Genomic DNA, 14,261 nt, shown 5'->3' on the forward strand with positions numbered 1-14,261 from the left:
AACTTTTCCCACCTGCAGGGGATATCAGTTTCTACAAAACAGCTCAAAGATATTGCGAATATCCATTGATAGGGAAACAGGGTGTTGCTCAAGGCTGTTCTTGACTGTTTGTTTCTCTCTGGTTTCCCATTCCCTCCTTTCCCTAATTAACAACTGCTTGAATCTGCCCCTTGGAACTCAGGGAAGGTCATGGAGGCTGAATGAAGGCTGTTTCCTATAATCCAAGAAATGGGGGAACACAGAAAGGCCTTGTGCCAGAAGCCCCTGATCTCTCTGGGTCCAGGCAAGGGGACGGCACCCTAAGTCGCATTCCTGCAGGGCTCCACCCAGACACCCCATGGGGGTGGTGGTGGTGGGAGGGTGAGCATCCGATGCAAGCAGCCACCAGAGCGATGTGCCCCCTGGCGGCCACGGTCGGTTTGGACTTGGGCTGGGCACAGGTGTGGCAGAAAACTGGGGAGCACAGGGCTTGAGGACCTCCTTCCCTCAGGCATCAGCTCCACCGTGCATCCCTGCTCTGAGAAATAGCAGGGAACCCTCCATCCCCTTGGCCTGCCACATCCAGCACAGAAGCTAAGAGGAATGGGCTCCGGGAAGGCAGACATCACAGGAAGGCCTGGCATCACAGTTTATTGTTTATAAACCATGAAAATAACAGCTGTTGCTTGGCACAGGCCTAGCAGTGCTCACCGCAGGGGGGCAGCAGCAGGCACCAGAGGCCTTGCCAGGCCCAACCCAGTGGGGACACTCAACCTCAGCTGGGACCCCAAGGGAGACTTGGCACGTTGGCATGGGTGCGGGACAGGTTAAAGCATGCAAGGGGGCGAAGAGGGGGATAAAAGGCATGCGGCTGGGGGTACAGGGACCCAAATAAATAAAGCAGGATGAGAGGGTCCCTTTCCCTCACCAAAGAGTGAGGGCACTGTCCAGCCAAAAAGCCGCTCCGCCCCAAGGCTGCAGTTCAGCACGGATGGGGCAGGGAGCTTGGCAGGGCGGAGGGCAGAGCTGGTGAGCAAGCCCAGTGTTCCGGGTGCCTTCCCTCCCAACCAGCCTAGGGGGGGAGCACAGGGCAGGGGTGGGGCAGGGGCTCTCTCCATGATTCGGGCAAGATGCCAAGGGCAGCGCATGGGGCAGAGACGTGGTGGGGGCGGGAACCTGGATTAACAGGCAATAGGGAGAATGGGGGACATCCAGAGAGGTGAGCAGAGGAGAGTCCCTTGGTCAAGAAAGGCCGTGGGAAGACAGATAGGGGACGGGACAGGACCACGCAGGAGGAAGAGCTGGAGGGAGAAGCTACCAGAGAGAGAACCCAGCTTCCAGAGGCCCCGCAGAGGCCCGGGAGGGTCAGTCCAGCTTGGCGAAGCCCCCAATGGTGACCTTCCTCTCAGGCTTGGTGCCCACGGGCTCCTGTAGCTGTACTGTGCCACCCCCGATGAAGCAAAAGGCAGGGCACACAGGGCCCGAGCAGTCCAGGGGGCACTCCAGGAGCCCTCGGAAGGACACGGCATCCAGGAATGAAACGCGACCCCGCTCGTAGTCCAGGCAGATGCCCAGGCGGGGCGGCAGGGGCACCGTGCAGCTGGCCGCCGGGCCGTCCCTCCCGGTCAGCCCTGCGTTCGAGCTGGCCCCGGCCCCCAGCAGGATCTTGCCCATGCCGATGGTCAGGAAAGCGAAGGGCGGTGACGCCTCCACGGTGGCGTCCTCGGCACCGCTGTCGTGTCCACTGTCCGGGTCGTACCTGCAGGAATGGGTGTTGGGTAGGTGGTACCCAAGGGCTGAGATGTTGGGAGGATGGAATGTCGGAAGCAAGCAGTTCCAAGGACTGATTTGGGGGCATTGAGAAGAGAGCACATTGAAGAGACAGGGGTTATAATATAGGGCTGGGGGTTTGGTTTGGTGAGAATGGGGAAAGGCAAGCACATTGGCCAGAGGGGTGGGGGAAGGGGAGAAAAGACAGGGTATCGCTCACGCACGCTGAAGAAAGGCAGTGCTTCCCATGCAGGCAAGTGGTGAAGAAAATGGTGCTGGGATACTGTGCTGGGAGCGGATTTTGAGGGTTAGAGAATCTTGGAAGGATGAGGGGTTAGCGGTGTGGAGAGGGGGGAGCAGAGAAAACATGCTGGGAAGGGGGATGTTGGGAGAGAGATGAAGGCGGGTCAGTGTCTTAGATGAAGGATGTTGCAGGGGTGCAGGTTGGGGATCAGAAGTTTAGGAGGGAACTGATGTTGAAGAGAAGGCACTTCTGAAGAAATGGGGTATTGGATAGAGTGCTGAGGAGGAAGAAGAGCATGTGTGGGTGGGTGAAAAATAGGATGTTGGGGATGAGAGGGTATGAAGATGGAAAGTTTAAGGGAAGAATTTGAGGAGGCTGAGAAAAGGTGTGGGTGAAGGAAGTCCTGGAGAGAAAAAGCTTTGTGGTAAAAAGATGCTGCAAAAGGGGTGTGAGGGAGAAAGGACATGGAGACTTGGCGAGATGGTATGTTAGCCTGAGTGCCAGATGGAGGGACATGGAGATGGCTTCCTTTTCTATTGTCCCTTTCCCCAGTCACTCCAAAGATCAACCTCCAAAACGCTTTCACTGAGCCCACATTTCTCCTGACCACAGTGCCTCCAGCCTGGCTCACATTACTTCCTCCTGATCTTCCAGCTCCATCCCCGCAAGTGTGTGCTCCCCTTGTCACCCCACCGTGTTCCCAGCTCCCCCACCCAGATCCCCAGAACCCCATACCTCCCAGAGGGGCCTGACCTGGGGCTGATCACATCGGGGGCACCCTGGAAGCTTTCCTGAAGCTTGCTCTCCAGCCCGACGCCCACCTTGACCAAGTAGGAGGCTGGGTCCACGGCGCAGGCCCAGTAGCTGCGGCCCTGGGTCACAGCCACATCGCCCAGGACCACGTCCACGCTCAGGTGGCAGCCTGTCAGCAGCCGCTCGGCAGCCAGCAGCAGGGGCAGCCCTGGGACACTCCTCACCGCTCGCTGGTCCTTGCTGATGGCCAGCCGCTCACGGCTTGTGCCCCAGCGGCCATCCAGGAAGAAGTGCAGGACTGGAGGAGGGGAGGGTTGAGACAGAAGGAAGGACTTCAGGGACAGACACCGGCACTGGGGACCTCGAGGTGTCAGCACGAGACGCCGGGAGATTTCAGAACACGGGACAAGTTGCCAAGGGATGGGCAGGGGGCTCTTGGGAACAGGGTCTGGAAAACTGGAATGGGGAGCATAAGGGAAGAAGAAAGGGCATCCCAAGTGGGCATTAAAACTCTCCAGGAAGAGTTTCAGTGATGACTAGTGGGCATGGAAACCAGTCTCCCAGACCCAGCTGACTCGCTCTCGCTGCCTCCTCTATTACGCCTATCCTCCAGAGCCTCCGCTAGTTTCTGGAGAGTCACTTGACCAACATTTATTGAGCCCTTGCGTTGTCCTGTGCTTAGTCAGTTGTGTCGGACTCTTTGTGACCCCATTGACTATAGCCCACCAGGCTCCTCTGACCATGGAATTCTCCAGGCAAGAATACTGGAGTGGCGTGAAAAAGAAAAAAAAAAAACAAAGAATACTGGAGTGGGTTGCCATGCCCTCCTCCAGGAAATCTGCCCAACCCAGGTTTCGAACCCAGGTCTCCCGCATTGCAGGCAGATTCTTTACCATCTGAGTCATCAGGGAAGCCCTATTGAGCCCTTACCATCAGCCAAAACTCGGCTAAGACTTTACACATTAGCAAGTCACTTAATTCTCACAACAAGGCTATGGGGTAGGTGTTACTATCCCTACAGAGGAGGAACTGCAGGTTCAGAGAGGGTGACTAACTCACCCAAAGCCACACAACTGGCAAGAGGCAGAGCTAGGGATTTGAACCCAGGCAGTCTGGCTCCAGAGCTAGTGAGGATGACCCACTGTGTTGCGCGGTCTCTCTGGGGCCCACCCAGCAGCAGTGGTCCGTGCCCGGGTCCCGGCACCCAGGGCCCACTCACCGGGCGCGGGCGGCGTGTGCAGGTGCACGTCCTCACTGTACTCGCCGTAGCCGGCCTTGTTGCAGCCGCGGACACGCAGCACATACACAGAGCCCGTGTCGGGGTTCTCCAGCAGGGCGCTGGTCCCCCTCACCTCCTCCCGCCGCTGCCAGCGGGTGGGGCCTGGCTGGGCCGGCACGTCGGTGCGCCGGAACTCAATGGTGTAGTGCCAGGCAGGCGGTGAGTGGGGGGGCAGCCGCCAGCAGAGGAAGATCTGGTCGTAGGCAAAGGTGCGCTGGGTGTCGATGACCGGAGCCTCGGGCACTGTTGGGAGAGACAGCGGGGGTCAGTCACGGCCTGGCCATGGGCCTGGTGTGGAGGGTGGGCGGGAAAAGGGAAAGCAGCGGGAGCCGGGGGGGTGAGTGCGAGTGAGAGGGATCTGGGAAGACACCTGTCTGGGCCCTGGGCGTGGGAAAAGGAGAGGCAGGTGGCCTGATGCCAGTCCTGGGCTGCCACTCCCTCGATCTGGGCCTCAGTTTCCTCCTCTGTCAAATGAAGGTATGAGATCACATGTTGTCCTTTCTTTCTATGACCCTTTTTAGTCTATGAATATAGAGGAGCCCCAGGGAAAGACAGGTAACGGCCACTGGAGCCCACCCAGGCAAGAAGGCGCTGAACAGGGAGAGGAAACTGAGTGCAAGGGAGATAGATGCAAGGAGATGCAGCAAGGCAGAAAATGGGGACAGAGGGCAAGCCCGAGCATCATGGCCCAGGACAAGGTCAGGGGAAGAGAAGGAAAGCCTGGAGGGCAAAGGTCATAAGGGCCAAAGGTCAGGAAGGCAAGAATTAAAGCGTCAGAGAGACAGAGGGCACTGGCCAGGGAAGAGGATGGTGGAGGTGGTCTGGTCAGGGCAGGAAAGAGAAGGAAGCCATGGGTGGGGAGCCGGGCTGCGTGGGGGGGCAGGGCAGGGCAGGGGACCTGGCAGAGGGGGCAGGACCCCCAGGGCAGGGCCGCTGACTTGCCTGGGGTGCTCCGGAGCAGAGTCCGCGGTGGCCACAGCCTACAAACAAAGAGAGGGAGAAGCAGCGCTGAGCGCGGTGGGACGGGGTGGCCGGGTGGGCTAGGTGGGCAGGACGGCTGGCCAGGCCGGCTGGGAGGCTTGGGAGTTCGTTCCCCGGTGGGCACTGCCCCCCGGGCCCGCTGCTGGGGAAGAAGGGAGGAAGGCTCTAATTGGACATGGGGCCTGGCCATCTCCTCACCTCGCAGGAAATTAAGCTCTGTCAGCAGCTTCATCTCACGCCCCACATCCAGCTGGCAATGGCGGAAGGAGGAGCTGGCAGCTGGCCGGAATGTCTGGAGGGCCTCTGTGGCTCGGGAAATCCTGGGATGGGGGCAGGCAAGGGTCAGACTTCCCTGTAGCTCAGACGGTAAAGAATCTGCCCGCAGTGCAGAAGACCTGGGTTCCATCCCTGGGTCGGGAAGATCCTCTGGAGAAGGGAATGACAATCCACTCCAGTATTCTTGCCTGGAGAATCCCAAGGACAGAGGAGCCTGGCAGGCTACAGTCTGTGGTGTCACAAAGAGTCGGACATGACTGAGCGACCAATACTACCAAGGGTCAGGCTCTGCTGTCTGGGCCGCCGCCCTTCCCCTTGATTCTGCCGTGTCTGGCCCTAGAACCTTGATATCGGCTATGGGTCTCTTCCCTGTCCCTCTGGGCAAGAGCTGGTATCCATTTGGCCTGGTGAAAAGTCCTCAGGGCCCAGCTCTCCACCGGGCAGGACTCGCGACACTGCCTGATACATGGGCTACACCCATGATGTCCCTACCCTGCGGGAGCCTGTGACCCTCTGCCATGACCCCTGAGTACCTGTTGTGCAGTTGTTTGGCTGCTTGCACAAAGCAAGGCTGGTCTGTTTCCTTAAGAACCTCCTGAGCGTAGCCCACCAGACCTGAGCCGTCCAGCAGGCTCCGGTGCTCCTGGATCTGGGCGCTGAGACGGGCCAGCCGTTCCTGCTGACACTCCTCAATGGCCTGAAGCAGTGACGCCCGCTTCTCCTCCAGCACAGCCCCCAGCCCCCGCACCAGCTGGGACACCTCCTCCTTGGCCTGCTGACCACTCACCTGTCCAGAGAGCAACATTGACTGCCTCCTTCTTGAAGGCTGCATCTGTTCCAGCCTCCTGGGGCACCACACCATGGCTAGGATCACAAAGGATCTGGGGAAATCCTACCTACCCATTCGAATGGGACCAGGCTCATGGCTCCATGGGTCTCCTGTACACCCACATAGGCTCAACTCCTGACCATTTGTGCTAATCTTCCTGGAGGCCCACACCATGCTCCTGACTCCTTGAGGACTCCCCCAAATAAAAGAGGCCATGACTACACTAATGTCCAACTGGACCGCACTAACGTCCACCAGCATCTGTGCCATCCTCATCGCCCTTCCCCATGTCAGCTGATTCAAGCAGTCTGGCAAAAGGTATCAGAGCCATCGCCTCACCCTCCTTGGTCCAAGGATGTGTGCCATCCCCAGGAGGCAGCTGAGCCTGAGGGCATCTGAGCTCCATCCCTGGGGCTTTTCAAGCTCTCCCTCTCCAGGGTGATAGACACCCTGTCTCTACTGTAGCCTTGGGTACCGCCTGGCCTTGGGCACTGCCGTTTCTGATGACCTGGTTGAACCAGAGCCTTGACACATCCACGGACCCCACGTGGGCTCCCTGAGTTTGCAACCAGGGGACTGGGGTGTGCCCGTCTCCACCCTCTTCCTGCTCCCACTGCCGGGCAGGGCCCAGGGCCCCCTCCATGTCCCCCCCCCCTCACCTCCGTGTGCCTCACGGTCTCCTCCAGCTCACAGATCTGGGTCTGCACTGTGTCCTGGTTCCCCAGGATGTATGTCAGGCTCTTTGTCAGCTTGTCCTGAGGGGGAAGGAAAGAGGTGGGCATCACAGCTGGCCCTGAAGAAGCCAGCAGCTCAGAGGAGGCATGAGAGGGTGAGTGTGGGTTAGTCCTGATGTGGAATGAGGCAGGGTCCTCACCTTGAGGGCCTGGTAGGCACTGAGCACGGGTGTGATTTTGTGGCCGCTGTGGGTGCGCCGCACGCGGCAGAGCTGGCACACCAGTCGTTGGCATGTCTTGCAGTAATGGGTCACCTCTTCTTTGTGATCTGGACACATTAGTCCCTAGGGGCAGAAACAGCAAGGAAATAGTCAGCCAATGGCGCGAGTAAGGGTGCTGACCTTCCACAGGGCAGTTCGGGCCCTTCCTCCCCTGGGCTGGCCCCAAGCCGGTGGAGGGGAGTTCAGATGTTGTGCTCCATGGTGCCACCTGGTGGTAGACCCTGGCAATCAAGGAGCGCCTTTCCTGCAACCCCCAGGTGTTAGCCTTGCTCCTCCCTTCCTTTACATGTGGTAATAACAACAATGGTGATAATCTCAGCCTGTGGTTAATAATTAGCCGTGTTTATCTGGTTTACTGCTGCAGCCCCAACACCTGGAATAGCACCAGGCACACAGGTCCTTGATAAATATTTGTTCAATGAATGAATAGGTAACAGACCTTTTCAGTGTATATAAATAACTTTCACAAACATTATCTCAGGGATCCTGCCATCAACCCTGCAGGTATGGAGACTGCAGGGCAGATATATTACAAGCCTCATTCAGCAGATGAGACAGAGGCTCAAAGATGTTCAAAGATTTGTCCAAAAAAAAAAAAAAAAAAGATTTGTCCAGTGCCTTTACTGTTATAGAGAAAGGAGCTTGGCAAGGGCAACCCTGTGGCCACCTCCTCTTGGAAGCCCAGTGCTGGGCGCGCCCTCCCCCCCAGCAACACCATGCCCTCCCCCGCTTCCCAGGCCCTCAAAGGCCGGCTTACCTTGGGGCGAAAGGAGAGGGTGGGCAGGGTGGGTTCATGCTGGGCCTTCTGGGTGCCCCAGGGATGGAAGAGCTTGAAGCACTCATTGCAGAAGGTGGCGCGGCACTCGGTACAGCCCTTGGTGGCCTCTAGTGGCGGGGGCTTGCATAGCTGGCACAGGATGGCGCCGCCCACACTCACACTCTGGCGGTACCGCTCCACCACACGCTCCAGGGTCAGGTTCCGGAAAAGCCCTGCCAAGCCCCGCTCCCCCAGCTCCACATCACCCTGGCAGGCTGGGCACGGGAACATGATCACCTGGGGGTGCAGAGCACCTCGCTTCCGCCCGGGGTATGTCCCAAAGCCTGTGGATGGGCCAGGAAGTAGGGAGGTGAAAATTACAGCTGGCTCAGGGTGGGGGAAGTCTGTTCAATTAAAGAATTAATTTTTATTGTGCCAGAGCTCAGCTCTTAGCAGAGCCTGGATGGGCAGCACCCCATGAAAAACAGACAGGTGCCCCTGGCCAGGGATGGACCCCTTCCATCTTCCTGATGGACATCCCAGCATCCCCATCCCAAACCCATGGGTGCCAGCCCCACCTGACTTAAGCAGCCGGTCCAAGCGGTCTGGTTTGGGGAGAGTTCTGCGGGAGAGGCGAGGGCTTCGGGTGGATGGGGTGGAGGCAGGAGAAGTGGGCTCAGAGCTGGGGTCCCCACCATGGCCTACGTAGCCCTGCTGGCCCAGCACCTCCCGGGCGCAGGCCTGGCACACGCTGTGGGTGCACGGCAGCACCAGCGGCTGCTTGTACATTTCTTGACACACGGGGCACAGCAGCTCCTTCTCCATGTTCTTCATGCTCGTCTGTGGAGGGACCAGGAGGCTGGATCAGAGCTTGGACACCTGGGTCTATCTCAACCGGCACCTCAACTGCATTTAAAGACCTAAGGGTTCTTGGAAATGAGGAAGAAAAACTGCAAGGGACCCGACAAGCTATGGATTTGCCCCTAGCATCAGCCTTGGCCTGGTTCGCAGGCCTTCCAACTCCCTGTCTCCAGCATGCTCCCCTCCTGCAGAGCTACATACCTAAGGAGGAGAGATGGCTGGAGCTCAGGTCTCCTCCAGTCTCAAGCCCCACCCCCTTGACTGTCCCAGTCTCAGCCGGACCTACAGCCGCTCTCACCTGGCCTTTGCCCCCATCCCCCCATCTCTCGGCAGCCTGCCCCCAGCACATATCTCAAGGACACCGCCCATTCTGCAGCTCGGTGCAGAGCGCCCCCCCAACACCCCCCCCCCCCCGCTTCTCTGGCACCCCCCTTCCCCTCCTCCCCCGCGTGACTTCTTATAACCAGGCTCTCTCCATCCTCCTGCTCACCCTGTCTGTCCTCCTGCGGTGGCTCCGGCCTGCAGCCGCCTTCGCCTTCATTGCCCATCACTAACCCATCTGGCTCCTCCTAACCCATACCATTTTGCCCCCCACCACCCGGCTCTCCTGCTCCCATCCCAGGCATAACCCGGCCTGTCGCAACCCCTCCCAAGGTAGGGTAGAAATGAGCGCGCCGCCTATTTGCCCCCTCCCCACCGGAAGTACCCCTCCCTTTTTCGGTGGCGGGGGTCCTCAGGCTATGCCCCACCCCCACACCTCACCTTGGTCCCTCTCTTCGCAGCCATCCCGGTCAGGGGCGCAGCTGACACAAAGGAGGGAGGGACAGGGAGGGAGGGGGAAGGAAGTGGTGGGGGGGAGCAGGGTTGGCACCGCCCCTGGGAGAGCCGGGCACGGGTTGCCATGACAACCGCAGGCTCGGAGGCAGCCCTGAGTGGGGGTGCGGTGGGGTGGGGTCTCGCGAAGGGGTCCAATTTGGGAACTGCACCGTGGGGCGGCTCCTTCCTCGCCCCCGACCTGTTCTCAGTTTTCTTGGAAAATACCCAATCTCACTCACGCCCCCTCCTCATAGCATAGCCCCGTTGCCCTGCAACCCCACCCTCGGTGCACGGTTGGAGGCTACCCCAAGCCACCCGCTGTATGCAGGCAGCTCCATGTTCCTTACACCCCATCAGATGGACGCCTTCACGGCATTCACCTCCGGGCTGCCCCCGGGATTACCCTCTCATACCTGCATCCCGATCCTCCCAGTCCTTTCTGCCATCGACAACCCCCTGTCTACATCCCAGCATCTTGCGGGACCCCCACCTGTTCGAGGTCCCGGCCTGCCCCGGACCCCTATACTCCCCCTCCCCTTCCCCTCGACCCCACCTTAACTCACACTGATGCGGACCAGTGCATCCATGATAGAAGTGAAGGTCTGCATATCCTCACCCTCAGCCATGGCCCTAGCATGCCCGCCCGCCCCCGGGTGCCCGATCCCGGCTGCGGCTGCGAACCCCGGGCTTAATGCAGGAGCCCGGTGGGGATGTGGGGAGGGGTGAGGGTGAGATGTCACTGCGCATGCTCCAGGGACCAGCTTCTAACAGCGCCCGTCGGGGTAGGAGGTGGGAAATAGTTTTCCCCACGTGGTTCTCGGAAGGCGGTCGGGTAGAGGGGCAGTAGTTAGGTAACGTGGAACGGTATTTGAGGGGGAGCCATTTCTTATGTTCGAATTCTTCATTGGCTTCTAATCTTGCTCAAAGAAAGCAGAAGGATCGTTTTAGAGAAAGATAGACTCCAGGATGGAAGGACTAGATTTTGGTTTGGGCAAGAGTCCACAGGAGATATCAAGGCAGTGTTCATGGGCGGGGCGGGGGGGGGGGGGTGGTGGTGTTAGTTTTGAAGAACAAGCTGACATAATTGACAAAGAAGAAAGAAGCAGTCCATGGGCCCCGTGATTTGAAGAGTTAAGTGCAGCTTGCACCGAGAGGCAGCAGATGCTCTGGGTGCGGGGAAGAGCCGGGGACCAGGGTGGTGGCCAAGGATGCTCCTGGACGCAGTATTTCCTCCCTGCCGGAAGAGGGCGCTGCATTCAGGCGCTGAGGGGGAGAAAGAGGAAGGCGTAAGGGAGAAACAAGGCCACGTTAGGGCCTGACGCATGCGCACAGCCAACCGTCCCCCGGTTCGGCTCTCCTCCTAGACAGAAGCGCGCATTGGACCCAGGGCAGGGCATGATGGGTAACGGGACCAACGGGATCCCCTCTACCCCCGCAACCCGGGCGGACTAGTGGGGGGTCGGAGTTGGGCGGACCAGCTTTCCTCGTCCTCTGCCCACAGAGCTGACGTGTCCTGGGTTCCAGGCGATGAGCATTTCCACGGGGCGGGAGGGTTCGGGGCGTCCAGAGGTGAGGGATTCCTGGGGGGTCGCCGCGACGTGTGGGGACTTGGGGAGGGTGGCTGCAGTCCCCGGAGGGCTTGGAAGTGACCGGGCTCTCGAACTCCCGGACCTGCTGAATCTGCCTGCGGCTCCTGCAGGGAGGGCTGGGCCTGACTCTCCGTCTCTTCTCTCCCCCCCTCCAGTGGTGGGTACAGGCACGTCGCTGGCGCTTTCCTCCCTCCTGTCCCTGCTGCTCTTCGCTGGGATGCAGATGTATAGTCGCCAGCTGGCCTCCACCGAATGGCTCACCATCCAGGGCGGCCTGCTTGGTTCCGGCCTTTTCGTCTTCTCTCTCACTGTATCCTCTCTGCGGGGGAGTGGGCAGAGCTGTTTGAGGGTTGGAAGGGTGGAGGGTCACGCAGGCTTGTACCCTTCCCGTGAACCCACACATCTCAGCCCCCATGGCACGACCGACGCCTTAACTCCCTCAACCCAGGCCTTCAATAATCTGGAGAATCTTGTCTTTGGCAAAGGATTCCAAGCAAAGATCTTCCCTGAGAGTAAGTGAAGACTGGAGGTTGAGTATTTGAACCCTTTCTTGTAACCCTCACCTCTGATCTCCTCCAACACTGTGCTGAACTTCCAGGTGCTTAGACAGGAAAGGTTGTTGAGGAGGAGGAACCGTGTGTACTGTCTGAAAACAGATGACACTTTTGGATCCAGTACTTTTTACTCCTGGAACTGGAACTAGGAGAAAGGGGCTTCCGAAAGCAAGAAACTCATTTACTTTCTGGCCAGTTTCCGGGGAAGGTTTGAGGGCACAGGCAGGTCTGGGCCTGTAATGAATATATCCGAGGAGGGTGTTCTTTGTTTCCACCAGAAAAAAGAAGGGCCAAATTGAGGGGTTCCAAGGTGACATGAACCCAATACTAGTGAATTGTATTTGTTTGAGATGATTGTGAAGAGCCTAAAGTATTAGATACACCAGCTTACTGTGTCAGCAGGAATCCTCACCAAAGTAAACTGTTAGATTGTTTTCCATTTGAAAGGATCCTTGTTATTGCTCATGTAAGCAAGAATTGATGATTTAGTTACGTATGGAGAATTAAGTTCATAAAGCAAATTAGGCGTCAAGGCCAGATCACCTAAGGATGCCACATGCCCCAAATTGATAGCAGATGCCATCTCCTGTGAAGCCTTCACCTGTCACTGTGGCCCTTATTTCTTCACCTTCCTTACCTCTTGCCCTCTTCACCTGGCCCCTGTGCAGGCTTCCAAAGCTCCTTCCATACAGCAGCTTCAGAACATCTCTCTGTTAGCTTTTGTTTTTGTGTGTATTGTCTTCATTTGCTTCTGAAAGAAGCCTGTCGTGGGGCAAGCGGCTTGGCCCTCTTCACCTGCCCTCCTCAGCTGGGCAGGTGGGATTGCCCTTGCTATCTGCCCTCCCACCTTCTCCAGTCCTACTCTAGCTTTCTGGAGACCCTTTTCTGCCTCCATGCGTGTGTGTGTCCAGACACTCTGCTCTCCACTTTATGTCCAGGGAGTGAGGCCCTCTTCCAGCACTGGCCAGCCAGTTTAGTGAATTGATCCCCTTTGGCTGGCTTCTGTTGAAATGGCCGTGGCCCTCTTCCTCAAATGCAAGCAAGCCTTACCCTTCAGACTCTGCTATCATCTTTCCTTTTTACTGGAGGCAAGCCAGGATAGGGAAGTTAGGTGATATTTGGGGCAGAGCTGGAAATAAGAATGCATCTCGTACTTCCATGTCCTGTGTATCAATAAGGCCATCTTATGTCCTCCTGCTGTCATGCTTTACCTCTCCAAGCAGGTCCCCCAAGATTCAGAGAGCCCCAGATTTCTCCTAGACCCTACATATGAATGCCTGGTGTTTCCGTTCTGACCACCACCCTCTTTGTCACCTCTTGCCTCCCCAGTTCTCCTCTGCCTCCTGTTGGCTCTCTTTGCATCAGGTCTCATCCACAGAGTCTGTGTCACCACTTGGTAAGTGCCTGACAGCTGGATAAGGGGTATAGCATCCTGCCCTTTGGCACTTGACCCTCCTGTGATGGTTCCAGACTTCCCCATACCTCCCTCCCCCTCTGTTCTCCCTCCTGTTCCCTTCCGCATTTTCCTACACCTGAGCCTAGATTCTTTCCCTCATGCTGGTGTCTGCTCTAGGAGGCACCCAGCTGGCAGGTTGCCCACTAATGCCATGACTATTTTTCTTCACCCTGTAGCTTCATCTTCTCCATGGTTGGTCTGTACTACATCAACAAGATCTCTTCCACTCTGTACCAGGCAACAGCTCCAGTCCTCACACCAGCCAAGGTTACGGGCAAGGGCAAAAAGAGAAATTGACCCTGAATGTCTAATAAAGTTGATTCTTTGTAGCTCTGAGCTGTGATATGCTGTGGGCCTCTCCTGCCCATGCGTGTACATGGGTGTGTGCAGAATGCTGGGGCAGATGGGTACCTGCTGCTTTCAGTCCTTGGGGATGGAGGAGCTTTCCTTCCTCCAAGGTTCATTTTTACCAACTGTTTATTGAGTGCCGTCAGTGCCAGGCACTTTGCCAGGCACTGGAGTGGCATCTGCTTGTGTAAGAGTCTCGTAGAAGAAAAGCGTGAGAATGATCTGCAGTCTTGCCCTTTGGGAAAAGAGGTGAAGACTGCAATGCAGGAAGGCCTGCTCATCGGAGCTGGAATAGATCTTGAAACAGAGGAGTAAAGGAGGGAAAGGCCCCTCACCCCTGCGTCTCTCCATGGGGTTCCGTTTACACCTCTGGGGGCTTTGTTACTCCAGCTCTCCACCCTGAGTAAAGGAGCCCTCTGGCCCTTCTGCTCCAAGTCTGCAGGTGGGGATTCCCTACTGATGTTGCCCTCCTAAACCTATGTGTTCTCCAGCATCGACGCATGCCTGTGTTTAGAAAGACTCCCAGGTTGATCACTGTCTCTATCCTCTTTGGTCTGGGTGCCTTCATTTTTTTCCTGTCTTGTAACCAAAGGACTAGGAAACATCTTAAGTTTTAATAATAGCAAAGTATATAAAACGATAGGGACAAGGCCACCAACCTTGGAGCCAGCCTTAATGGAAGTGAGGGAATGTGACGTCTCAGGTCTTACTTTGTCCATGCTGTGCCATGAGGAGTGCCTCTCTGACCAGAGTGTCTGTCCTTTGGAGCACCTAGGCACCCTCCCTCTTGGGTGGTGTGGGCTTTAGGGTGCTT

The 14,261-nt window shown here is 57.5% G+C and overlaps 2 protein-coding genes across 4 annotated transcripts; one reads left to right on the top strand and one right to left on the bottom strand.

Annotated features, from left to right (window-relative positions):
- Positions 1-652: 652 nt before the first annotated feature.
- Positions 653-10,171, bottom strand: TRIM46 (tripartite motif containing 46). Of its 3 annotated transcripts, none has more exons than XM_061119860.1 (10): positions 10,064-10,171; positions 8,402-8,663; positions 7,824-8,167; positions 6,986-7,129; positions 6,771-6,866; positions 5,816-6,069; positions 5,205-5,326; positions 3,966-4,268; positions 2,747-3,044; positions 653-1,738 (listed from the first exon to the last, which is right to left on the bottom strand). In XM_061119860.1, the coding sequence occupies exons 1-10, from the start codon at positions 10,124-10,126 to the stop codon at positions 1,345-1,347; spliced, it is 2,280 nt and encodes a 759-aa protein (XP_060975843.1). In that variant the 5' UTR covers positions 10,127-10,171; the 3' UTR covers positions 653-1,344. The 3 variants fall into 3 exon arrangements, with proteins under 3 accessions (XP_060975843.1, XP_060975844.1, XP_060975845.1); XM_061119861.1 differs by lacking the exon at positions 10,064-10,171 and adding an exon at positions 9,447-9,537; XM_061119862.1 differs by lacking the exon at positions 2,747-3,044 and having other exon boundaries at positions 1,662-1,738.
- A 598-nt stretch (positions 10,172-10,769) lies between these two features.
- KRTCAP2 (keratinocyte associated protein 2) lies at positions 10,770-13,428 on the top strand. Its single transcript, XM_061119863.1, has 5 exons — positions 10,770-10,902; positions 11,245-11,399; positions 11,538-11,601; positions 12,973-13,039; positions 13,276-13,428. The coding sequence occupies exons 1-5, from the start codon at positions 10,896-10,898 to the stop codon at positions 13,394-13,396; spliced, it is 414 nt and encodes a 137-aa protein (XP_060975846.1). The 5' UTR covers positions 10,770-10,895; the 3' UTR covers positions 13,397-13,428.
- The last annotated feature ends 833 nt before the right edge of the window (positions 13,429-14,261 follow it).

The sequence above is a fragment of the Dama dama genome, chromosome 20 (assembly GCF_033118175.1).
Source record: "Dama dama isolate Ldn47 chromosome 20, ASM3311817v1, whole genome shotgun sequence".
In the NCBI taxonomy this organism is placed as follows: domain Eukaryota; kingdom Metazoa; phylum Chordata; class Mammalia; order Artiodactyla; family Cervidae; genus Dama; species Dama dama.